This window comes from Equus caballus, chromosome 4, assembly GCF_041296265.1.
Source record: "Equus caballus isolate H_3958 breed thoroughbred chromosome 4, TB-T2T, whole genome shotgun sequence".
NCBI classification, from domain to species: Eukaryota; Metazoa; Chordata; class Mammalia; order Perissodactyla; family Equidae; genus Equus; species Equus caballus.
The window spans coordinates 95627754-95653658 of record NC_091687.1 but is presented as its reverse complement, the minus strand read 5'-3'; the positions used below and the strand labels follow the sequence as shown (position 1 = coordinate 95653658).

The window sequence follows — 25905 nt, the reverse complement described above, 5'->3', positions numbered from 1 at the left end:
CAAATTTAAAAAAATTGAAATAATAACAAACATCTTCTCCAATCATAATGGTATAAAGTTAGAAATTAATTACAAGAAAAAAGCTGAGAAAGGCACAAGGATGTGAAGACTAAACAATATGCTATTGAACAAGCAATGGATCATTGAAGAAATTAAAGAAGAAATCAAAAAATACCTGGAGACAAATGAAAATGATAACGTGCCAAACCAACTCATACGGAATACTGCAAAAGCTATATTAAGAGGAAAATTCATCGCAATGCAGACACATCTTAACAAACAAGAAAAATCCCAAATAAGCAATCTTAAACTAAACCTAACTGAATTAAAGAAGAACAAAGCCAAAAGTCAGCAGAAGGAGAGAAATAATAAAAATCAGAGCAGAAATAAATACTATTGAAACAAAAGGCAGTAGAAAGGATCAGTGAAACAAAGAGCTGGTTCTTTGAGAAGGTAAATAAAATTGACAAACCCCTAGCCAGACTTACAAAGAAAAAAAGAGAGACAGCTCAAATAAACAAAATCAGAAATGAAAGAGGAGAAATAACAACAGACTCTGCAGAAACACAATGGATTATAAGAGAATACTACAAAAAACTATATGCCAACAAAATGGATAACCAAGAGGAAGTAAATAAATTCTTGGACTCCTACAATCTCCCAAAGCTTACTCAAGAAGAAGCAGACAATTCGAACAGACCAATCATAAGGAAAGAGATTGAAACATCAATCAAAAGCATCCCAAAGAATAAAACCCCAAGACCAGATGGCTTTCCTGGGGAATGCTACCAAACTTTCAGAGAGGATTTAATAGCTATCCTTTTCAAGCTATTCCAAAAAGTTAGGGAGGATGGAACACTTCCTAACACATTCTATGAGGCCAACATCACGCTGATACCAAAGCCGGACAAGGACAGCTCGAAAAAGGAGAACTACAGGCCAGTATCGCTGATGAAGATAGATGCAAAAATCCTCAACAAAATTTTGGCAACCCGAATTCAGCAATTCATCAAAAGGATCATACATCATGATCAAGTGGGATTCATACCAGGGACACAGGGATGGTTCAGCATCTGCAAATCAATCAATGTGATACACCAGATCAACAAACTGAGGAGTAAAAACAACATGATCATCTCAATAGATGCAGAGAAAGCATTTGACAAGATCCAACAGCCATTTATGATAAAACTCTGAACAAAATGGGGATAGAAGGGAACTACCTCAACATAATAAAGGCCATATATGACAAACCCACAGCCAACATCATACTCAATGGGTAAAAACTGAGCACCATCCCCCTGAAAACAGGAACGAGACAAGGAGGCCCTCCATCACCACTCTTATTTAACATGGTATTGGAGGTTTTGGCCAGAGCAATCAGCCAAGAAAAAGGAATAAAAGGAATCCAAATAGGGAGGGAAGAAGTGAAACTCTCGCTGTTTGCAGACAACATGATCTTATGTGTAGAAAACCCCAAAGAATCCATTGGAAAACTTTTAGAAGTAATCAACAACTACAGCAAAGTTGCAGGGTATAAAATCAATTTACATAAATCAATAGCATTTCTATACTCTAATAATGAACTAACAGAAAAAGAACTCAAGAACACAATACCATTCACAACTGCAATATAAAGAATAAAATACCTCAGGGTGAATTTAACTAAGGAAGTGAAAGACCTATACAACGAAAATTATAAGGCTTTTCTGAAAGAAATGGATGACGACATAAAGAGATGGAAAGACATTCCATGTACATGGATTGGAAGAATAAACATAGTTAAAATGTCCATTCTACCTAAAGCAATCTACAGAATCAATGCCATCCCAATCAGAATCCCAATGACATTCTTTACAGAAATAGAACAAAGAATCCTAAAATTCATATGGGGCAACAAAAGACCCCAACTTGCTAAAGCAATCCTGAGAAAAAAGAACAAAGCTGGAGGCATCACAATCCCTGACTTCAAAACGTACTACAAAGCTACAGTAATCAAAACAGCATGATACTGGTACAAAAACAGGTGCACAGATCAATGGAACAGAATTGAAAGCCCAGAAATAAAACCACACATCTATGTACAGCTAATCTTTGACAAAGGAGCTGAGGGCATACAATGGAGAAAAGAAAGTCTTTTCAACAAATGGTGCTGGGAAAACTGGAAAGCACGTGTAAAAGAATGAAAATTGACCATTCTTTCTCACCATTCACCAAAATAAACTCAAAAGGAATCAAAGACCTAAAGGTGAGACCTGAAACCATAAGGCTTCTGGAAGAAAACGTAGGCAGTACACTCTGTGACATCAGTATTAAAAGGATCTTTTTGGACACCATGTCTTCTCAGACAAGGGAAACAATAGAAAGAATAAACAAATGAGATTTCATCAGACTGAAGAGCTTTTTCAAGGCAAATGAAAACAGGATTGAAACAAAAAAACAACCCACTAACTGGGAAAAAATATTTGCAAGTCATACATCTGACAAAGGCTTAATATCCATAATATATAAAGAACTCACACTACTCAACAACAAAAAATAAAACAACCCGATCAAAAAATGGGCAAGAGACATGAACAGACATTTCTCCAAAGAAGATATATGGATGGCCAATAGGCACATGAAAAGATGTTCATCATTGGTGATCATCAGGGAAATACAAATCAAAACTACACTAAGATATCACCTTACACCCATTAGAATGACAAAAATAACTAAAACAAATAGTAGCAAATGTTGGAGAGGTTGCGGAGAATAAGGAACCCTGATACACTGCTGGTGGGAATTCAAATTGGTGCAGCCACTATGGAAACAGTATGGAGATTCCTCAAAAAATTAAAAATAGAACTACCATACGATCCAGCTATCCCACTACTGAGTATCTATCCAAAGAGCTTGAAGTCAGCAATTGCAAAAGTCCCATGCACCCGAATGTTCATTGCAGCATTATTTACAATAGCCAAGACATGGAAGCAACCTAAGTGCCCATCAACAGATGATTGGATAAAGAAGATATGGTGTATATATATACAATGGAATACTACTCAGCCATAAAAAAGAACAAAATCATTCCATTTGCAACAACATGGATGGACCTTGAGGGAATTATGTTAAGTGAAATAAGCCAGATAGAGAAAGACAATCTCTGTATGGCTCCGCTCATATGAGGAATTTAAAAATGTAAACAAAGAGAACAGATTAGTGGCTACCAGGGAAAAGGTAGGGTGGGGGGTGGGCACAAAGGGTGAAGGGGTGCACCTACAACACAACTGACAGACAATAATGTACACCTGAAATTTCACAAGATAGTAACCTATCATTAACTCAATAAAAATTAAAAAAAAAAAAAAGAATGTCCATCACCTGAGATGGTGATGTTGCTTGTTAAATCTGCCATCTCTAGGATGAAATCACTGTTAAGTAAAAAAGATTGGACTGGAATTGATTTACTTTTCAGGGTTGTAGTTAATATACAGTTCTTTCTCTCCAAAGCTCTTTATGCTAATTACAGGCGAAGACTCAGCCAAGAGCGAATAGGAATAAGTGCAAAGAAGAATTCTTGGAGGTGACCAAAAAAAGCCCCAGACCTGGGCAGATGTGTGTTACTCATTCATTTATTCACTGATTCAGTGAACATTTGTTGAATGTTTACCCTCTGCCAGAGCTTCCTAGTCCCGGCTGTGTGGTAGAAGGTCTCAGGGAATGTCTGAGAGAAGATGAGCCCTTACCTAGGCCTGGGAGAGCAAGGAGAATATTAGACACTTCCCCATTGCTCTTTGGATCAAAATCTAAATCTTTACCTAGCCTGCAAGACTGAATTTCTCCTCAATTCTCTAGCCTTTCCTATTGCCCTCTTTGCTTTCTTAGCTCAAGTAGCCTCTCAAGTCAAGCTTAGTTTTGAACAGCCCCTGCTTTTGTTGCACCACAGGGCCATTGCATATGCTGTCTCTCTAAAATGTTAAGTCTTCATCTTCTATAACTTCTCAGTCCATATCTGTGTCAGGTTCTTTTTATGGTCTTGTTTGGGTTGTTTTTGCTTACAATTGTGTAATTAGTGTCTGAGCAGGAAAGAGATGGCACACTGAAACTGGGTAGTTAGAGGAGAGTTTAATGGAGGGACTCTTTACAAATAGTGAACTAGGTTTATGAGAAGGAACAATGGGTCATGTGTCGTTTTCCTGAGCTGAAGGAGCAAAGGGGAGGGAGCAGTCAACTGTACCAGAAAGAGAACTATTTGGGAAGGACTACCTGATAGGAGTAGTATTTGCTAAGCAGAAGCAGCCAGCCTGTGTCAACCTGGTGGGGAGGGAGCCGGGGACATGAATACAGTGACCTCATTCCTCTAGCCCTCCAGATCTTCCGCTGGTGCCTCCCTCTGGAGAAGTCTAACCAGAAGCCAGAGGACAAGGAGGCCACTGAGATGAGTCAGCCTCACAGGGCAAAACAGAGGGCAGGGAAGGGTGGAGTGCCAGCCAAGAGTGGCAAATGGTAGATATCCATCACTGTAGTGTGTCTCTGGTACACAGTGGAGAGCCTGATACTTAAAGTTGGCAATGAGTAAATGTGACAGAATGAATGAATTTTGCTGGGAGGAGAAGGATGGGGCTTGGCATTCTGAAAAAAGGGAAATTTATGTATACTTGGAAGTATGAGAGATCACAGTCCCCTGTGGGAACTATAATTAGTTTTATGTAGTTTAAATGTAAGTGAGAAGTGAGAGTGGTAGATGATGCTGGAGTAGTAGGCTGGGGCCAGATCATGGAGCGCATTATAGAATTTATCTAGGAGTTTTGACTTTATTCCAAGGTCACTGGGGAATTAGTAAAGTGTGCTCTATAAAATACATATTTATTTTGGGCAAAGTTCAATGTAAAAATAGGTGAAATAATATATTAAGCCTTTGTGTACCATCACTCAGCTTCTATAATTATCATCTCATGGACAATCTTATATGTGTCTCCATCTATGACCTCCTCCCTTACATTTTGAAGCAAATCCCAAGGATTATATCAGTTTACCTATAAACATTTCTGGATGTCTTTTAAAAAGACTTTGCTTTATGAACACAACCATATTATACTATTTTTAAAAATTAAAACAATACCATCTGAATATCACTAAATATTTACTCAGCCCTTTAATTTCCAATCGTCTCCCAAATGTCGACTATTTATGCTCTGTTTGTTTGAATCAGGACCCCAAAAATTGATTTGTTGTGATTGATTAATACCAATCTTAAGTATCTATATGGTTCTGTTCATCTCTTTATTTTTTCATTTATTTTTTGAAGAAATGAGGCTATTTGTTCTGTAAAGTCTCCCTGAGTCTGAGTTGTGCTGATAACTCCCTGAGTTGTGCTGAGGCATCAATTAACATGTTCTTCTCTCTTCTCTATTTCCTCTAAGTTGATAGTTGGATGTTGATGCATCAGATACATTTTTTCCCACAAATTTACTTTGTAGGTAGTGTTTTTTTTTTCCCCAAAAGAGGATAGGTGATGTCTAGTTGTCTCTCTTTTTTTGTTAATAGTCTGATGAATGTCTGGATCCAGCAATCTGTCCTTCTTCATTTATTAAATGGAATATTTCTATAAAGAGAAATTTCTCTTCACCTATTGTTTGATTACTTTTGTGTTATATTTTCGTTACAGTTTGTGTAGGAAAAGCAGGATAAGTCATTCTTTTTCTTTACACATTTTCAAAACAATAAGTTAGTTCAGTAGCATCCAGATGGTGACTGTGGTTTTAAAATGGCCTGGAATTTTTGGACACTTATCCCATGAAAGGTTGGGTCTATGTTCCTTCCTCTTGTACCTGGGTGGGCTTATAAATACTTGGCAAATTGGGTACGGTGGAAGTGATGCTGGGTAACTTCTGAGGTTGGATCATTAAAGGCCATGTAGCATGTGGGAAATATGGGCAATATTGGTGGTCTCTAATAAATAGGAATTTTGTAAATTCAAGGTAATACCAGTTATTTAAAATTTCTCCCTGCTTTCATTCATTTACTATTAGTTATAAATATTTATGGAATGTTTGTTGACTCCATAAACACTTATTGAATCCATTAATGACACACTGCTGGGTAAAATGGCTACGAAATGGACCAAAAGACAAGCGAAGAAGTAAGCAAACAATTGCAGTCGGACATAGTGAATTCCAAGAGAAAGGCACATGTGAGGATGGAAAGGAGAACTGAAAGCAGAACAGTGTTTATAAAATGAGAATATCAGCAAAGATTCCACAAAGGAGGCAGGAGTCTCTGCACCTGAGGTTGCGAGTGGCCGTCCCGTAGAGGGATTAGCCTGAGAGAGAGTGGTGTACTCGAACTGCGAGAGTGGCTCAGAGTGACGATGTATACAGGGCATAGAGATGTGGATGTGGAGAAAGACAGGGCAGAAGAGGTTTTTAAACTGTTAATGGAGAAGTTGAGCACGATGTCATGAGACAGGATCAGATTTGTGGTTTAGAAAGAGCACGGTGATGTCAGTGTGGAAGACGACCAGAATCTCTATTGCTGGAGGCAGATGGCTGAATCAGGATGTTAGTACCAAAGCCCAGGTGAAGACAGAAGGAGGCCTGGAAGCCTGAAGTAAGAAAGTGGTGATGAAGATGGGAGGGATTGGTGGATACAAGAATTACTTATAGTGACTTATTCTGGAGGATGAAAAAGGAGTATAAATGAATCCCAGGTAGTTAGCATGGGCTGTTAGGTAAAGGGTGAATATATTACATAAGGCAGAAAATGTAAAAGAAAAACAATATTGCCAAAAAATGAACTCTATTTTATGTAAGTTAAATTTGAAACCCCTGTGAGACCTCTAAGGCGATCTAAAAAAGAGCAATTTGAAATACATGGTTAGAGCTCAAGGGATCCCTCTATATTGGGGAAAGTGATTTTGGGGTCTATCAAATCCTTCGCTCTCCATCCTATCATTAGCAGGAAGGAGAGAAAAATAATAGTAGGTGGGAGTTGGTGAAGAGAAAATGGATTCCTAAAATTATATCAATTATTTTTCTCTCTTTACATGATATAAATAATAAAATACATACATACCAGCTAGCATCAAGTGTGTAATTAGACCTCAGATTCTAGTGACTCTAGAATGCTTCCAAGATAATAAAACATTCTACCTAGAGAAAGAGTTAAATGTAATTTATATTGCAGTTTTGAACACCCTATGCTCTCTAAATAATATTGGCATATGTTTCTATATTTCATGCACGCCTTGCTACTCCTATAGCAGTACACTTTTGTGTTTTTTTTCCACTCAAGATGAAATTTATTTTCAGCCCTTCAGTTTCACGTTTCTTGAAACTCTTCTATAGATTATTTTTCTAAGAAGATAAATTATTTGAAAACTTTTACATCTGTTTAAGATGATTACATAAAAGAAGAATGTAGTCATTTGGGTATATGTGTGTATATTTTTGTGTATTTAAAATATTCAGAGTGGTACTTTAAGAAAGATTTGAAATAGAATTACTGGAATGGGAAAAAAGGTTTGTTTCCTTTAGACTCTTTATCTTGTAATTGCAAATTTCAATGCAGAAGTCTTCAATTCATTTTACTGGTTGAAACGCATTCCTACTAATTAAGATGATTCTTCACTGGGTGCTTGGTAACCTGATTACCTTTTCGGATTCTACACAGACCATAATCAGGCACTGTAATTTGTATTTATTTCTGCCATTATATTTGTGAAGGTCCTTTAATGTTGAGTCTGTTCTAAGTACCAATTTAAAACTTTTCAAGGCAGTTCAAAGCATTATTCAGATTGAGGAATTGGGAGCCTAATTTGCTATGCATTGTGAAATCCAAAGATTTCAGTTTCCTAAACTTTAAAGAGAGCATAGCCAGTGTTCTTTTTTGTTAATTGAAAGTAAAATATGTAGGCTCCTTTTAATGTATGAATTATAAAAGCAACAGGTTATTCAGTGAGAAAAATTACATGGAGAAATTCCCAGGGTTGAAGTTGTACACATACCAGATAATAAAACCTCTTATTTACTTTTTTATAAAAAAGTGACTTTAAATGTTTGCTTATTTTGATAATACACATAAGTATAAGAACTAAAAGTAAAAATATCAGTCATAAGCACATGATCCATAACTATTTATATTTTGATGTCCTTTCTTCCACTTGCTTTATATCTATGTTTTTAAATATATAGGAAATCTTTATTATAAGTAATACTCGTACTACAAATGGCTGCCTACTCTTCCATTGTATAATATGTCTCAGTTTGTGTAATAATTATTCCTTTATGAAAAGTTTCCTTTATGAAACTTCTAGGTTTCTGGATTTGGGGTAATATAATTAATATAATTGTTCATAAACCTCTGTTCACGTTTCAAATTATCTTCTTATGACAAATCCCCAGGAAAGAAATTACTGACTCAATGACAAACATTTTAAAGCCTCTTAACAAAAAGTATAAAACTACTTTCTAGAAATTGTGTTGTTTACTTGCCCAACAGCAATGTACAACAATACCTGATGAGGAGTGACTGAAATTTAACACCCACCAGTGCTGAAAATGTGTTAATGGATAGAGACAAAAAGCTATTATAATATTAATAGTTGATGAAGCAGATGAGAGAACAAAATTCCATCTCTAGAAAGAAATTATGTACGTTTGTACAATTAATTATGTACTGCTAAACAACAAAAAATGAAAATAAGGACAAGTTGTTTATCTTTATCATTACCTTTTATGTCTTTTTTTTGAAGTGTCTGTGGATTTTGCATATTTTAATGGACTGTTTATGTTTTATTGTTGAATTGAGGAAGTTATTTACATATTCTGAACCCAAGTCTTTTGACAGATATGTTTAGTGTAAATATATTCTCAGTCTATTCTTATCTTTTTCCTTTCTTAATGTTTCTTTTGATGAAGTTTAAGCATTTTTACAAGTTCTGATTTTATGAAGTAGGCTTATTTTGTGTTAGAGCTTTTTTTGTCCTTAAGAAACTTTGTGTACTCCAAGAAAGGTTGGAAGATATCCTCCTTTGTTTTCTTCTTGGAGATTTATAGTTTTAGCTATTATGTGATTCAGCTCAGATTAGTTTATATGTATTGTGTAAAGTAGATATCAAGATTCATTTTTTATTTTATTTTATTTTATTTTTTTTTTTTTTAAAGATTTTATTTTTTCCTTCTTCTCCCCAAAGCCCCCCAGTACATAGTTGTATATTTCTCGTTGTGGGTTCTTCTAGTTGTGGTATGTGGGACGCTGCCTCAGCGTGGCTTGATGAGCAGTGCCATGTCCGCGCCCAGGATTCGAACCAACGAAACACTGGGCCGCCTGCAGCGGAGCGCGCGAACTTAACCACTCGGCCACGGGGCCAGCCCCCACCAAGATTCATTTTTTAAAAATACATTTATTGAGTTATTTTCCAGCACTATTTGTTGACTAGACTTACCTTATCTATAGAATTACTTTGGTGCCTTTGCCCTTCAATTGTAGGTGGGTCTCTTTCTGGACTCTGTTCTGTCCCTTTGATTTATTTGTTTATCCTTATTCCAGTACCACACTGTTCTGCTTACTGTAGCTTTACAGGAAGCCTTCAGTCTGGTACTATGAATCGTTTCACTTTATTCTTAGAGTCTTCTGATTATTCTGTATTTTTTGTACTTGTATATAAATTTTAGAATCAGTTTGACTGTGTCTCCAAAAAAACTGTTGAGATTTTAATTGGGATTGATTTGAATCTGTAGATAAATTTAGACAGAATTGGCATATTAACAATACAGAGTGTTCCAATCTATAAACATGTTATATTTCTCCATTTAGTTAGATGTTCTTTAATTTCTCTCAGCAACATTTTGTAGTTTCAGGCCAATTTTCAGGTTCTTGTACACCCTTTGTTAAGTTCATTCCTAAGTAGTTTATGTTTTTTGATGCTATTTTAAATAATAATGTTTTAAATTTCACATTTATGGTTGCTAATATATAGAAATGTAACTGGTGTGTGTATGTGTCTGCACACGCACACGTACACATATATTTATTGACTTTGTATTGCAACTTTGGTAAATCCACTTATTAGTTCTAGTGGTTTTTTTATAGATTTCTTAGGTTTTTCTATATGCTCAGTCATGTTTTTTGTGAATAAGGACATTCTTACTATTTCCTTACACGCCTTTTACTCCTTTATTGAGCTGGCAAGGGTGTTCAGTAATATGTTGAATAAAAGTGGTAAGAATGAACACGCTTGCTTTGTTCCTGATTCTAGGGGGAAGCATTTCATATTTCCTCATAAAATATGCTGTTTAGTTGTATTTTTTTAAATAAATGCCTTTTGTGTAATTAAGGAATTTTGATTCTATTCCTAATTTTCTGAGAGTTTTTCTAACAAATAAGTGGTGTATTGTATCAATGCTTTTTTGTATCTGTGGGAGTGACATGATTTTCTCATTATAAATTCCATTCATTTTGGGGGGGGAAGGTTATACTAACCGTGCATCTCTGGGAGAAGCTCCTCTTGATGTATTATCTTTTTTTATATTGCTGAATTCAATTTACTAATATTTTGTTAATCATTTTATGACTATGATTATGGAAGATATTGGCCTACAACTTTATTTTCTTGTAGTATTTTTATTGGGCTTTGATATAAGATTGTGCTGGCCCCATAATTGGGATAGAAAATGATATTCTGCTCTGTCTTCTTGAAGAATTTGTGTAATATTTGTATTTTTTTCTTAAATATTTTATAGAATTTCCTAATGAACCATCTGGCCTTGAGATTTCTTTGAAGCAAGAATAGATAGAAAATTATTCATATTTTCTATTTCTTCCTGAGTCAATTTTATTACGTTCAACTTTTCAAGGAATTTGTCCATTTCATCTAAATTATTGAGTCTATTGGCATAAAGTTGTTCACAATATTCTATTGTCCTTTAAATGTCTGTAGGACCCTCTCCCCCATTCCTGATACAAGTATTTTGTTACAAATCTTTTTCTCATAATTTCTTGTTTCTTCCTTACTTTGTGCTATTTCCGTATATTTTACTTTTACATACATATAAATCCCACATTTCAACGTTCTTCATTTCCTCCTGTTGATCCAAGTTTCCGTCTGGTATCGTTTTGCTTGAGTTTGAGGGATGTCCTTTAGCATTTCTTGTAGTGCAGGCCTTCTGGAAATAAAGAACTTCAAATTTTATTTTTCTGGAAATGCCTTTACTTTCCTCTCATTTTTTCAACTGTATTTTTATGAATGTAGAACTCTGGATTGACGAGTTTATTAACTTGTTTCAGCACTTTAAATGTGTTATTTCATTTTCTGCTGGCCTCCATATTGTATGATGAAAAGTCAGGTATAATTTGTATCATTATTCCTTTATATACAGTGTGTCTTTTTTTGGTTTGTATTTGAGATTTTGTCTGTATCTTTAGCTTTAAGATTTTCTCTGTGTGGTTGTATTACTTTCCTGCTGCTGCTATAAATAAATTACCACAAACAGTGGCTTAAGCCCACACAAATTTGTCATCTCACAGTTCTGGAGATCTGAAGTCTAAAATGGGTTCGTAGGGCTGTGTTCTTTCTGGAGACTCTGCGGAAGAACACACTTCCTTGTCTTTTCCAGCTTCTAGAGGCTGCCTACATTCCTTGGCTCATGGCCTCCTATCTCTCTGACTTCTGCTTCTGTCCTCACTTCATCGTTTCTGATGCTGACTCTCTTGGCTCCCTCCTTCCATTATAAAGATGCTTGTGATCACATTGACCTCCACGTAAACCCAGAATAATCTCCCTCTCTCAACATCCTTAATCTAATCACACCAGAAAAGGCCTTCTTGCCATGTGAGATTTTCATAGTTTCTGGGAATTAGAACACGGGCATCTTTTTGGTGATTGTGGATGTTATTCTAGCTTCCGCAGTGGTTTGCTTTGTAATTAGCTTCACTGATCTTCTTGGACCTGAAGCTTGTTGGGGTTCTTTTTTCAATGAATTTGGAATATTTTCATCCATGTTTTTTCTGCTCCATCCCCCCTAGCTTCTTCTGGCATTGGATTACATGTATTTTAGATTGTTGCTACTGTCTCACAGCTCATGGAAAAAAATAAAACATTTTTGTCTCTGTTTTTCAGATTAAGTAATTTCTATCAACCTGTTTTAATGTTCACCGAAACTTTTCTCTGCAGTGTCCAGTTTGCTCTTAAATCCATACAATGATCATTTTAATTTTTTTCTTCGTTAAAGGATCACATTTTCTTCTTTGCATGTCTGGTACAATTGATTATATGGTGAGTGGATGATATGTTATATAGAGTCTGGATTTTGTTTTATTGTGACCTCATATGTATTTTTGTATTATTACATTCTATTCATTTCTTCTCTTCTTGCTTCACAAGATACAAAAATGAGTGTAATATAAGGGACTAATGCTACTAGCATTGTGCTAAAAAAAAAATCAATAGCGTATGTTTCTGCCCAGGTGTATAGAAATCTGTTTTATCCCATTATTACAGGATCTATTGTTGATTATATGATTATACTATGCTGACTCTCTCACGATTTGACTGATTTCAGAGGAGCGATTGTCTATGGAACTAGCTTTAAAGCATGGAGGTGAATTTTTCCAAACTATACCATTGTGTCCCCCTCCTTTTTTTTTCAACTGTCTTCTACTTCATTGTATACACTGGCTGTGCATTAGTGACATGGCTAATATAGTCAAGGTAAAAAAGAGGACTCTTAGTGAGATTTGGTGGAATTTGAGAGCATGAAGTTATAGGTACAACCTAGAACCATAAAATGCTAGTATCAAACAAACTGTAGCAGCATACTGAAATCTCATCACTTTACATATACGGAAACTGAATTTCTGGAATTATTTTTGCGACAAATAGTTACTCATATGGACAATAATTAAGGAAATAATAACATTACTACTGCTGATAGTATTTAGACCCCCGACAGCGTGTATTGTGGTAGGACTTTAAAACACAGCCATGTCCAGAAATCTTAATACTTGATAAAATGAAAAAAGCAATAAAACTTAATGATATTGCTTCATGACAATAAAACAGCTTGCAAACACTTGTATAGAAAAATATAGGTTGGATGATAATGGTGCCACTGCAAATTGTGTAAGTAAAGTTTCTCACCAAATGACTAGGGTAGTGTATCGGAGAAAAAAATCATGTGAGATAGTTCAATTGATGGTATTTAATACAGAAGACTAGTTATGGATGTAGAGGAAAAACTGAAAAGAGGGCAACAACCTTAGATAGCAATCCATAGATTAGCAACTGCAGAAATTCTCAACCACCTCCAGGGCTGGAGGGACAAAGGGAGAAGATGGTGTCATTAGCACTCAGGAGCCAGGGCCACTTGACAGTGGTGGAACCTTGGAGAGGTGGCCATTGACGGGCTATGCAGTGAGGGTCATCAGGCGGGAGCTAGAACTCTGGAGAGTGGAATCAAGCCATGGGAGTTGGAGCCACTGCTGGGGCTGCCCATCTGAGCTGGGACCATAGAGACAGAGGTGATCTGGAGAGAGTGCTTTCCAGTGAGATATGAAAGCACAGACATGAATCAGCCACTGTCAGAGACACTGCTTGAAAAGAGAGAGACAAGGAGAAATATTTTTCTCTCCTCTCTTTCTGCTGGCTAATTTTTATATCTATATTTTTGTTTCTTGTTCCTGGGCCTTTAAGACATCTGAGTTTATACTTGTATATGATGTGAGGTAGAGTACTCATTTTATTTTTCTCTATAAAGTAGTATTCCTAACACCATTTACTAAATTACCCATTATTTCTTCCATAATTTATAATACCACATCAACATAGTCCATATCCTCACTCATATGGATCTAATCTGTTCTCTAGTCCCTTCCCTTGGCCTTTATATCTTGTCTTATGCAAACACCGCTGTTTGGATTACTGTATCTTTGAATGTTATATGTCTTAATATTTAATAAGGGTAGTCTATTGCTCTTATTTCTTCCAAAATATTCTCAGCCATTTGTGGACTTTCATTCTTTAAAATAGAATTTTTATTATAGAATCAGTTTGACAAGATTCCTCAAAATAGTATTTCTGATATTCAATTGGAGTTACATTGACTTTGTATATTAATTTGGAGGAAATTAGTATCATTAGAGTATTAAGTTGTCCCTTCTATGAATATGGCATGGCTCTCCGTTTATTTAGGTCTTGCCTTATGTCTTCAATAGAGTTTTAAAATTTTCTGTGTAAAAGTTTTCTGCATTGCTTCATTGTTTTTGTTGACTTTATAAATGTCATCCTATTTTCTATTATTTTTTATTTAGTTATTGCTAGAGTAGGGGAACGCTATTGATTTTTTTATGTTGATAGTGTATCCAGCCATCTTTATTATTAGTTTTAATTCTTGGCCTATGAATTGTTTGGTAATTTCTATGAATCAGCTGATAACAGTGGAAATGTTAGCAGGTTTGCTTTTTTTCTTCCAAGATTTTTTTCTCTAATTTTATTTCCTTGACTTATTGTGTTGTTCAAGATATCCAATATTATTTTGAAAACTTTCCTAGCTAGTGAAAAACTTTGTCCTGTGAAAGGAGTTCTTCTAGAGTTTCTTTACTCTGAATAATATTGTCTCTATGTGTTTTGGTAGATGGCATTTATTAAAGAAGTTACTTTCTATTTCTAGTTTTCTAACAACTTTTATCTTAAAGGCACTGAACTTATTTTTTCTGTGTCTTTTGAGATAGCAATATGGTTTTTCTCATTTAAGCCATAAAGTGGTAAAATTACAATGATTTATTTTCTGACTTTGAACTATCATGAATTCTTGCAGAAAACCATTATAGATCACAATTTAGTTTATATGTAACAGACTAGCAGAAGCAATTTTTGTTTTTATGATTTTGGTATGTATGATTATAAACATAATTTAGGCTAAAATTTTGTTTTCTTATACTGCCCTTATCTGGTTTTATCATCTCAGAAGACGTAGCATCGTATTATCTAAATCAACCTGTATTAAATGGATGCTGTCTTTTTAAAAATTTGGGTAGGATTGCTCGTACAACATCGGTCTGCTTGGCACATCTGGGAATGGGGGGTAGGATGAGATATATTTTTGATAACTCTTTCAATTTTTTAAATTGACAATCTATCCAATTTCTGTGTTTATTACACCAAATTTTGCAAGTTACATGTTTTTTCCTCCCAGAAGTTTCTCTTTCTTACCTAGGCTTTCCACTTTATTGACATATAGGCCTTCATAACACTCTTATATGATTTTCAAAACTATTATATTTTTAGCTATCCTCTTTTGCTTATTTTATTTTTAAAAATAGATTGTCAATTTAAAAAATTGAAAGAGCTAGCAAAAATATATCTCATCCTACCCCCCATTCCCAGATGTGCCAAGCAGACCGATGTTGTACGAGCAGTCCTACCCAAATTTTTAAAAAGACAGTGTCCATTTAATACAGGTTTCTTTAGATAATACGATGCTACGTCTTCTGAGATGATAAAACCAGATAAGGGCAGTATAAGAAAACAAAATTTTAGCCTAAATTATGTTTATAATCATACATACCAAAATCATAAAAACAAAAATTGCTTCTGCTAGTCTGTTACATATAAACTAAATTGTGATCTGTAATGGTTTTCTGCAAGAATTCATGATAGTTCAATATCAGAAAATAAATCATTGTCTGTTTTTCTATTTTTTTGTTGTTTAGCCCTACAAGGCTACTTTGTTAGTCATAAAAAAATAACCCAGGTTTTAGTATTGTTGATTGTCTCCATTGTTTATGGTCCACGTCACTGATGTCTGCCTTGGGCTTTTTGTTGCAGGACTGAGCCTGGGAGTCAGGGGCTGGAAGCAGTGATGGGAAAGGAGGGAGAGGAGGTTGTGCCCTTACTTCTCTTCTCCTCCCCCAACCCAGGATTGTCCATCCTTTCCATCTGAAGCAAGTAGAATAAGGCCTTGAGTAGTAAGAAGGGAGGGTAAGACTTGAAGATGGAGAGGAGTATTCTGGGGAGGACTATTGTGTGGAAAGATAGAACGTCTCAAGCCATTCATGTGGAGGGAAGGAAAGTTGTTATGGGCGAGGGCAGTAAATGGCAATGGATGTGCTTAGCTCAGGGCAATGGATGCATTTTCCTCTCAATCATATGCTACCAGAAAGGCAGTATTTGAAGTTTTCACAACAGTAATATGTACTAGGTTGAACAGATAATTGACTGTCTGACGTTAATAAACCAATGTATTATTATCAGTAAATGATTTATTCTAGCAAATCATGGGGATGCTTGTGGCTGTTAGGACCTGTGCCTTAAGAAGATAAGTCTAGACTGATCTAAGTGTTGAAAAGTAACTATTTCTAATAAATATTTAAAAATTATCTTTACTCTAACTTGTTCCAAAAACAATTTAATGTGCCTGTGCTGACAGTAATGGAACTGTCTTTATCCTGAAAAGCTAATTCCAGTAGATCCTCTTGAGCCTGTTGGGTGATCTTGGATGGATTCTGATATGCAAGTGGGACTGTCATTGACAGCTGTTCACCTCTATACGTTTGTGGTATTCGCTGCTGTTCTATTGTGGAGGCTGAGAAGACAGCTTAAACGTGCTCTGCATTCCTTTGTATGCCTTCTGATCCCAAGAGGTTGAAAAATATTTAGGCAGTTTTCAGTCCTGTTAAACTCAGAGGAATAAGTTCTTACCTGGCAGCTTCCGCATTTTTATTTGTCAGTGGGCCTAGTCAAGACTGGGAAGAAAAGAAGAAAATGGGATTTCTTCTAGTGTTTGAGGGGATACAGTTTTGTCAGGAAAATGTTGGGCTAAGAAGTCCTCAAAGGCAAGGGAAATATATTGAAAAGTTCTAGAGATGAGATAGTGGCTCAAATCCATAGATTAACTTAAATAGATCCTTTAAGTACAGCCAGAAAAACTTTCAGCTGAATAAGAGGATCAAGTGATAGGTCAAAAAGAATTTTTGTAAATTCTCACTGCATTCTCTTCGGCTTTCTTGCTCTCCCACTAATTGAATAAAATTTATGTAAAGCACACAATAGAAGACTTTTTAACATTGAAGGTGTTCAATAATAAGTTATTTACTTTTCAGTTTTTATTCTATTTTCTTTCTCTCTTTTCTGTCCCTTGGTGTTCCTTCTCTCTTCACGTTTATAGATAATCAGGTTTCTGTTGTTCAAATTAATACAAGTGCAAAAATAATTCAAAACATCAGATAAATACAAATATCTGGCAACCAAATAAGTGGAAGTTGACTTCCAAAATCTCAGTTAACAAGATTTTTTTCCCATTTGTAGTGATGAGACATATGGAAACAAGCTGATAGTATATATTTTTTCTTCTTTTTATGTAAATCTTTTAGATTTTGGACTAGAGTTAGTATTTGGTTCCTTTTTTAAGTTTAATTCATTATAAATTAACTGATACTCAAAATGCATTATAATATATCCTTATTGAAAAACTATTTAACAGTATCTATAAAGTTAAGTATACGTCTAAACTTATGGCATAGCCATTCTACTCATTGTAGGGACCCAAGGAAGTATGTATCCACCAAGAGATACACACCAGACAGTTAACATCAATAATAGTCCAAAACAGGAAACAATCAAATGTTTGCCAGCAGAAGGTAGATAAATATACTTTGCTATATATTACTCAAAAGTAACGATGAGCAAAAGATGTCAGACACAAAGGGCTACATATTGTATGATTTATTTTACATGAAATCCAAGTCTAAACGAATTGAATCTCTGGTGATAGAAGTCAGAATAGTGGTTTCCAACTGGTTGGTGGGAGGAGGTTAAATAGATTGTGAAGGGAAACATTTTGGTTGCTGTAAATTGCCTAAAAGCCTGATCGGAATCAAGATTCACATATGTGTATAAAAATATTCATCAAGCTATAGAATATAATTTGTGTGCTCTATGCATGCTGTAACCAAACATATATTGTATTATTTTCATTTATCCCTAAAGGGGTAAATAGTACCAAATGTGTGTGTGTATATATGTTTTTGTTTTTTACACTAAGGTGGGGAAGTTAGGCTAGTTTGTTGCAGACTTTTAGCGTTGGATTAGCATTTCATTTCGTGGCAACTGCAGTGAACTGAACTCTTATTGTGTTTGATTTTGATCCTCAAACTACTTTACTTTTCAGAATGTTTTCAATTGAGTAGTATTATTTTGCGTTTCATTGATCTTATACAGAGTAGAAGTAGCTTTAGGAGGTTTCAGGTAAAAAAGAAAAGCTTGCCCAAGTTTAAAAATTAACCAAGGATAGGATGCATATTTAAATATAATATATATCACTGTATATTTATTATATATTACATATTTATATTTAAGTAATATATGTTATATTTGCATATATATTTATATTTATTATAATGTGTATTTATATTTAAACATAAGTATAGAAGCTATCTTAAACTTTGTGCTTTATCTCTTTTATATTTTTTTTCTAACTTACATTGTTTATTTAATGGAGATAACACAAAGAACAACTTTTTTTTTCTTTTTTTTTTATTGAGTTAATGATAGGTTACAATCTTGTGAAATTTCAGTTGTACATTAATGTTTGTCATTCGTGTTGTAGGTGCACCACTTCACCCTTTGTGCCCACCCCCCACCCCACCTTTCCCCTGGTATCCACTAAACTGTTCTTAGTCCATAATTTTAAATTCCTCATATGCGTGGAGTCATATACAGATTATCCTTCTCTCGCTGGCTTATTTCACTTAACATAATTCTCTCAAGGTCCATCCATGTTATTGCAAATGGAATGATTTTGTTCTCTTTTACAGCTGAGTAGTATTCCATTGTATATATGTACCACATCTTCTTTATCCATTCGTCTGTTGCTGGGCACTTAGGTTGCTTCCGTGTCTTGGCTATTGTAAATAATGCTGCAATAAACATTGGGGTGCATAGGACTTTTGGGATTGCTGACTTCAAGCTCTTTGGATAAATACCCAGTAGTGGGATGGCTGGATCATATGGTAGTTCTATTTTTAATTTTTTGAGGACTCTCCATACTGTTTTCCATAGTGGCTGCACCAGTTTGCATTCCCACCAGCAGTGTATGAGGGTTCCTTTTTCTCCACAACCTAACATTTGTTACTATTAGTTTTAGATATTTTTGTCGTTCTAATGGGTGTAAGGTGATATCTTAGTGTAGTTTTGATTTGCATTTCCCTGATGATCAGCAATGATGAGCATCTGTTCATGTGCCTATTGGCCATCAGTATATCTGCTTTGGAGAAATATCTGTTCATGTCTCCAGCCCATTTTTTGATTGGGTTGTTTGATGTTTTGTTGTTGAGTTGTGAGAGTTCTTTATATATTATGGATATTAAGCCTTTGTCAGATATATGACTTGCAAATATTTTTTCCCAGTTAGTGGGTTGTTTTTTTGTTTCAATCCTTGCCTTGAAGAAGCTCTTTAGTCTGATGAAGTCCCATTTATTTATTCTTTCTATTGTTTCCCTTCTCTGAGAAGCCATGGTGTCCGAAAATATCCTTTTAATACTGATGTCAAAGAGTGTACTGCCTACGTTTTCTTCCAGAAGCCTTATGGTTTCAGGTCTCACCTTTAGGTCTTTGATCCATTTTGAGTTTATTTTGGTGAATGGTGAAAAAGAATGGTCAATTTTCATTCTTTTACATGTGGCTTTCCAGTTTTCCCAGCACCATTTGTTGAAAAGACTTTCTTTTCTCCATTGTATGCCCTCAGCTCCTTTGTCAAAGATAAGCTGTCCATAGATGTGTGGTTTTATTTACAAAGAACAACTTTTGTATTAAACTAACATGATTAAATTAAGACTGAAAATACATAAAGGTGAAAAGTGGCCATCAATAAGAATTTATGGTTACACTCATCAAAAGTTTAGAAATTTTAGTTCGTTTGTATTAATGATTTATCTAAGCTTTCTCGTGTTACTCATGGCTAACAACTTTCAATATGTTTACCAAAGACCTTTTGGTTATATATCCTGAGTAGCTCTTAAGAACTAACTACTTGCTTCCTTTCGACTCTTGTTTTTACAGGCAGCCCTGCAAGTTGGAGGCCATGGAGAAAGGCTGCACCAATGTCGGGAGGTCATGCTGCTAACTTACAAATCCATCCCCATGCAAGTGGATGGGGAGCCCTGTAGGTTGGCCCCAGCCATGATTCGGATCTCCTTGAGGAATCAGGCCAACATGGTACAGAAGAGCAAGAGGAGAACGTCCATGCCTTTACTCAATGAGTGAGTCTGCCCCTTGCCTACCTTTGTGAACAGGAAGACCCTGGAGAGAACGCCGAGCATGTGCATGGTCTGGGGGCCTCACTGCATTGAGAAAGGAACAAAGTCCACAACACTCAGCAGTTCATTGGCCTCTCTCACAATTTTTCTTCATGTTTGTTACACAGTGACCACACCCTTATTTTAGAAATCATTATTGTATGCTAGAGAGAGAATTCTTCTTCGCTGACCACTAGAGTATATATTTCCTGGGACCAGCGGAAAATCATTGAGTGTTTCTAGGGTCATACAATGCATCCAGATAAATGTGTTCTTTGTTTTCTTTTGTTTTAAGAAGGCATGCTGTTGGCCTTTCTTTACCCAGGTCACTTGGAGAGTGTTGGTTTCTTTAATAGCAGGAGGTTGGCAGGGCTGGATTTTGAAGCTTGCCTCTCTGCACGTTGCATCCCCTTCTGCCTATTAGTGAATTGTCCCTTTCCTGAAGCCCATTTTGGGGTCCTGTGTACTCTGGTGCTTCAGCTCAGTTTGCCATTCTGGGTGGCATCCTATTGTCTAGATTTAACTTGACCCACAACTCAATGCGGAAACAAAATGTATCACTCCTGGACCCTTTCCTTAGGAATTTTGATAAACTGATTTGAGAAAAGGTGATAATGACTAGATATGTAGAGTGCATGTTCATTTTATAGCATCCTTTAATTTTTGATTGAAATGTCTATTTGGGGTTGGAGAAAGAAGTGGAGAAAGATGGGGATTTAGGGCATCTTTTTGAGCATCGTCTGTATATCCTGCCCCCATACCTAATCTGTCTCAAGGCTGTTTCGGAGCTCAGCCTTGGGGCATTCTTCTATCACAGTGAGGGACCCTCCAAGGTGCTCCTTCTGTTTGTGGCCTGTGATGCATGGTTACCTATTTGTACTGAATGGCTGGCTTCCTGCGGTGCCTGTGAAGCAAGGGCATGCTTTGCCACCTATTTATTGAGTCAACATGACAATCTACAGAAGTGCCTAGAATAAACCGATGTCACAGGGGCCATAGCTCACTGCCAAAACTTGACTTCTCCTCTCCTTCTGAGATGGCACATACAGAGGAGCAGCATTAGACAGTGGTCTGAAGGTGTTTTAGTTTTAGGCACCTACTTCTGTGTCTGAACCTGGGATGAGAGATCCTCTCGCCTCTGTTTCCTCCTTTCCCAGTTCCCAGCACTTTTCCTAGATCACTATTCAGAGGGCTTATCTGGTTGTATTTCTTATTTTGTGTATATTTTGCAGCTAGTGAAACTCTTAGTGCATTCCTGATGCTTTCTTTTCTCCCTGCCTTTACCTTCTATTAGGTTGAATATACAATTGGCGAGTTTATATGTTAAAAAAAGTAGGATGTCAGCAGTCGTATATGGCTGACCATATTCTCTCTAAAAACGTTAGAGTTAAGCTATGAACCACTGGGTTGGGAAAAATTTCTGAACTACTAGGTGAAAAGCCATCTCAGATAGGACTGTAGCCTAGATTGTTTTGAGTCACTTGTAGATAGTTAAAGTGTAATAGAGCTAAAAGTTCTTAATATCTACAGGCAAAGAGCTCCCATTCTTGTGCCTGGTACTTCTAGGTTTAATAACCTTATCAGACCTGAAATTGTTTTCAGGTGTTTAGTTTCAAACAGCTCTTGCCCGTGAGAAAGAATCTGTGATTGCTCAGTAACTGTAATCTTAAAAATTCATTTTGCCTTTCTTCACATATAAAAACAAATATAAATCATTTTCTTTTTGTACTCATGGCACATATGACTTCATAGATTTAGCTGTACAGGTGTTCAAGAAACCACCTCAATTCAAAATGCAGTTACTTCCCACCAGGAGGCCGTGGTGCCTCCATCCGGGCAGCCTCAGGCCATATGAAAGACCTCTGTGAAATGGCAGTGAGAGGATGCTTTTCATTTTTAAAAACGAACACATAACAATCTTAAAAAATAACAAAGATATTTATTACTACTTATTATGAAAATTCTTTCAACATTACATTTTTAGAAAATCAATACAGATAATATGTTGTCAAAAGGAAGTGCAAAACACCTACTTGCCATGTAATGTTTAGAGAAGCCTTCATTTCTCTCCCATAGCTCTTATTCATCCTCTACCATAAGATTGCTTCTTTCTACTTCACTAGAAATCCTTGTTTTGAAATCTGACTTCTTCCACTGGGTTTCCAAGCGGAGTTTCCAGTTTGAGGGCATCCTGGCCATTAAGACCTTTCTACAAGTTTTCCTCAATCAGTTCTCTGTTTCAGCCATGGTTGTGTGAAGTTCACTATTGCAGCCAAGGCAGAAAGAGATAATTGAAAGATTTTTTTAAATTTCCTTCCTTCATTTATTTGTGCTGCCTTTTTTTCCCTTTCTTCCTTCTTCCTTTCTTATTTTTTACTTATTTTGCTAACTGTTCCTTCTATTTCATTTGCTTTTCTTCTATGGGAAGAAAGAACTTGTTTAAGCTGTCTTTAGAATTTTAGTTTAAAAACCTCTGTGTGTGCTGGGGGGTGTTCTCAGTCAGAAGAGGGTAGCTTTCAGTTCATCTCAAGGAATTACCCTCCTTTCACATCGCGTGTTAACTGTGACTATTGGAGCTCGAAGTGCTGTGGTTCCCTAAACAACAGACTCCCTTTTCCCCTTGAAAGCTGATATTCCTCCCGGATTGGCCCTTTCTCTGGGAGATTGTATTTGCACCCCTGGTTTCATCTTTGATTGATAAGCTAATGATCTCACATCTGTGTCTCCAGCCCAGCCTTTCCTTCTAAAATCTGAAGACTCACACCCAGCTATCTTAGTTGGCATCTTTACCTGGATATCCCATTGCAACCTCAATCTAGGAGCTAAAACTGGTCTCATTAACACTATTCCATTTGCTTTCTCTCTTCACCATCCATGAACCTTTTTCATTCACATTTGTGTGGATGGAACCACTATCCACTCAATCGCCATGTCCCGGCCCCTAGAGTCATCTCACTCACCTCCACTTTCTTTTTTTTTTTTTTTTTTATTAATGTTATGATAGATTACAAGCTTGTGAGATTTCAGTTGTACATTTTTGTTAGTCATGTTGTGGGTACACCACTTCCCCCTCCGTACCCTCCCCCCACCCCCCCTTTTCCCTGGTAACCACCGATCAGATCTCCTTCTCAATATACTAATTTCCACCTATGAGTGGAGTCATATAGAGATCATCTTTCTCTGACTGACTTATTTCGCTTAACATAATGCCCTCGAGGTCCATCCACGTTGTTGTGAATGGGCCAATTTCGTCTTTTTTTATGGCTGAGTAGTATTCCATTGTGTATATATACCACATCTTCTTTATCCAATCATCAGTTTCTGGGCCTACATGCCCAGAAACTCACCTCCACTTTTACATGTCCAATGTGTTCTTTGAAATCTACCTTCTATTTATTTCCCAAATCTTTAACTCACACACCATCTATCCCCTCTGCTAGTTACTGCTTTAGTTCAAGGGCCGTATTAGTTACCTCAGCAGCGTTGCTAAACTATACTTATAATTCATTTCCTTCCAGTGTTGCTGCCCTTCACACAATGTCATTTCCAATAGACTAGTTAGTATGATCTTTCTAAAAGTGTGAAGCCTATATTCCTTAGCTTTATAGACCTTTTTGATCGTTGCCTTCTTCATCCTCATCTTCTGATGCCCAGGAGATACTTGCTATTCCTGTCTTATGCATCCTCATATTTTTGCACTTCAGTTGCTCTTCTTGAAATGCCCTCTATCTCCTTTTCATCTGCTCAGTCTCACTCAGGTTCAAGACTTCATTGACATATCGCTTTCCCTAAGAATCCTTTTCTATCTACTTCTAGCTGTTAGATACACCTACATTAATCCTATCGTGCTCTCAATTACTTCCATCACAGCATTTATCAGAAATAGTGTAATCCTTGGTTTACTTGTCTCTCTTCCCTGCTCTGTGGGGAGGCCCTGGGGCTTTCCTCTTAGGGTCCCCACTGCCTGCCAGTGCATCTGACACTTACAGTTATGTTTTGAATAAGTGGCTCGCATGTGGATCAGATCTGTAGTGCTATATGTTACATTTCTCAGAAATTATTTAAAAATAATTTTTTCTAAAAAAATATTTCTTGGCTTATAATCCCATTTGCTATTACTATATACAAACTAAAAGGCTAGACCCCATTGTGTTCAGCAGCCCCCACCCACATTGGTCCAGGAGCATATCTCTTTTTATCATGGCTTATGCATCTACTCGAAATATGCACTCCGGTAAATATCTTCCCCCCAAAATGTAATAGAGGAGATTTATCTAGGTTCATATTCATGTACTAGAAACATGATAGCCAGATAAATTTGACTATATTTTCTATTTGAAAGGCACCTTTGAAGGATATCAGAAATTTAAAATTACTCAGGTGTTTAGGGAGATCTTAAACCAGCTGTTATCCTGAGCTCACTAGTAATTAAGACTACATTGTTAAAGGTGATTGTGTTATCCAAGGGCAAGATCTCTATTTGGAAAACTTTGAACTGGGCTGCTGAGAAGTGTTACTGGGTATAACTGATAGTCCTTTGAAGATAACAAGGCATTAATTCATGGGTTACTTTATCTGAGAATTTACGTACCCAGAGGGAAAAGGGGATGGGGGGAGCTATATCTGTTGCAGGTACAGTGAAACTGTTCACATGGTCTGAGAGAGGGGACAGAATAATTGTGTAAAAGTGACAGAAGTCTTTGGGCTTAGTTTCTTAAATTCTGCGTCTTATCTTTTGTAATAGCCACTGAAGTCTCTCCTTTATAAAAGAAGGGAGAAAACGGAGAAGTCTAAGGTTTCACTCTTCTGCCAAGAGTATGAGTGGAATTATGGCCTCACTGTGATGAATTTAGGCTTTCTGGGTTTTACCTTCGTAGTTCTTAAAACGCCTGTGTTGTTTAACTGAAAGAAGTTAAAGTTTTTGTTGAGTCACTCTTTTGAAGATGGTTGTCTTTGATACAAATATTTCTGCAATGCCCTGAATCATGAGGACTGTGTTAAAGGATGCAATTTATCTTCAGTCTCCTTAAAGATGAGTTGACTGTGCCAGACCACCACTCTAATGTGTATATGGCTGAGCGTGAGTATGTGAGTGTGTGTGTGTGTATGTGTGTGCGCGCTCATGTGTGCTTCCTCCTCTTGGATGTCCTGAATGACCTAGAGCAAGAGAGGAACATGCCAACCCTCCACCCCCCATAGCCCTGCCCAGCGTCAGCACTCCCTCCGGCATTGCCCGTGCCCTGCCCCGTGCTCTAGTCTGTGGCTTGCCTTGAGCCGGCCCCTGCCATGTGTCCCGTTGGCTTCGTTGCTATCACTGGCTTTTTGGATTATTTCTGTGGCTGGCTTGATTTTCCTTTTCTTTTCTTTCACTGTTTGGTGATGCGCTCATTTAATTTCTGTTTAAATTTTGTGTGTCTCTCTTTCTCTCTCCTGGCTTGTTCCCTATCTGTCCACGCTGTTGTGCTGACTGTCTTCGCTGCTCATTCCCTGCTGCCTCTAGCATCCATCAGGTGCAAGCTGCGGACCTGCGGAGAGTGTCTGCCCCCCCTGGCTCCTTCACCATGTGAGTACAATGCTGTTCAGTTTTTACATTTGGTCTCTCGCCCTCATCTCTTCCTCAGAGTTCGACTACCT

General features: G+C 36.6%; 1 protein-coding gene across 13 annotated transcripts in view; it reads left to right on the top strand.

Annotated features, from left to right (window-relative positions):
- Positions 1–25905, top strand: part of DGKI (diacylglycerol kinase iota) — a 423828-nt gene that overhangs the window by 261447 nt on the left and 136476 nt on the right. For 8 of the 13 annotated variants that reach the window (XR_011438273.1, XM_070265910.1, XM_023639768.2 and 5 more), the window contains 2 exons: positions 20036–20235; positions 25772–25834. Coding sequence is in view for 11 of the 13 variants with exons in the window: in XM_070265910.1 (XP_070122011.1) it covers positions 20036–20235; positions 25772–25834 (263 nt within the window). In the remaining 2 variants the exon portion in view is untranslated. The remainder of the gene's footprint in view (positions 1–20035; positions 20236–25771; positions 25835–25905) is intronic. The other 5 variants (XR_011438274.1, XM_070265912.1, XM_023639770.2 and 2 more) reach the window with 1 other exon arrangement.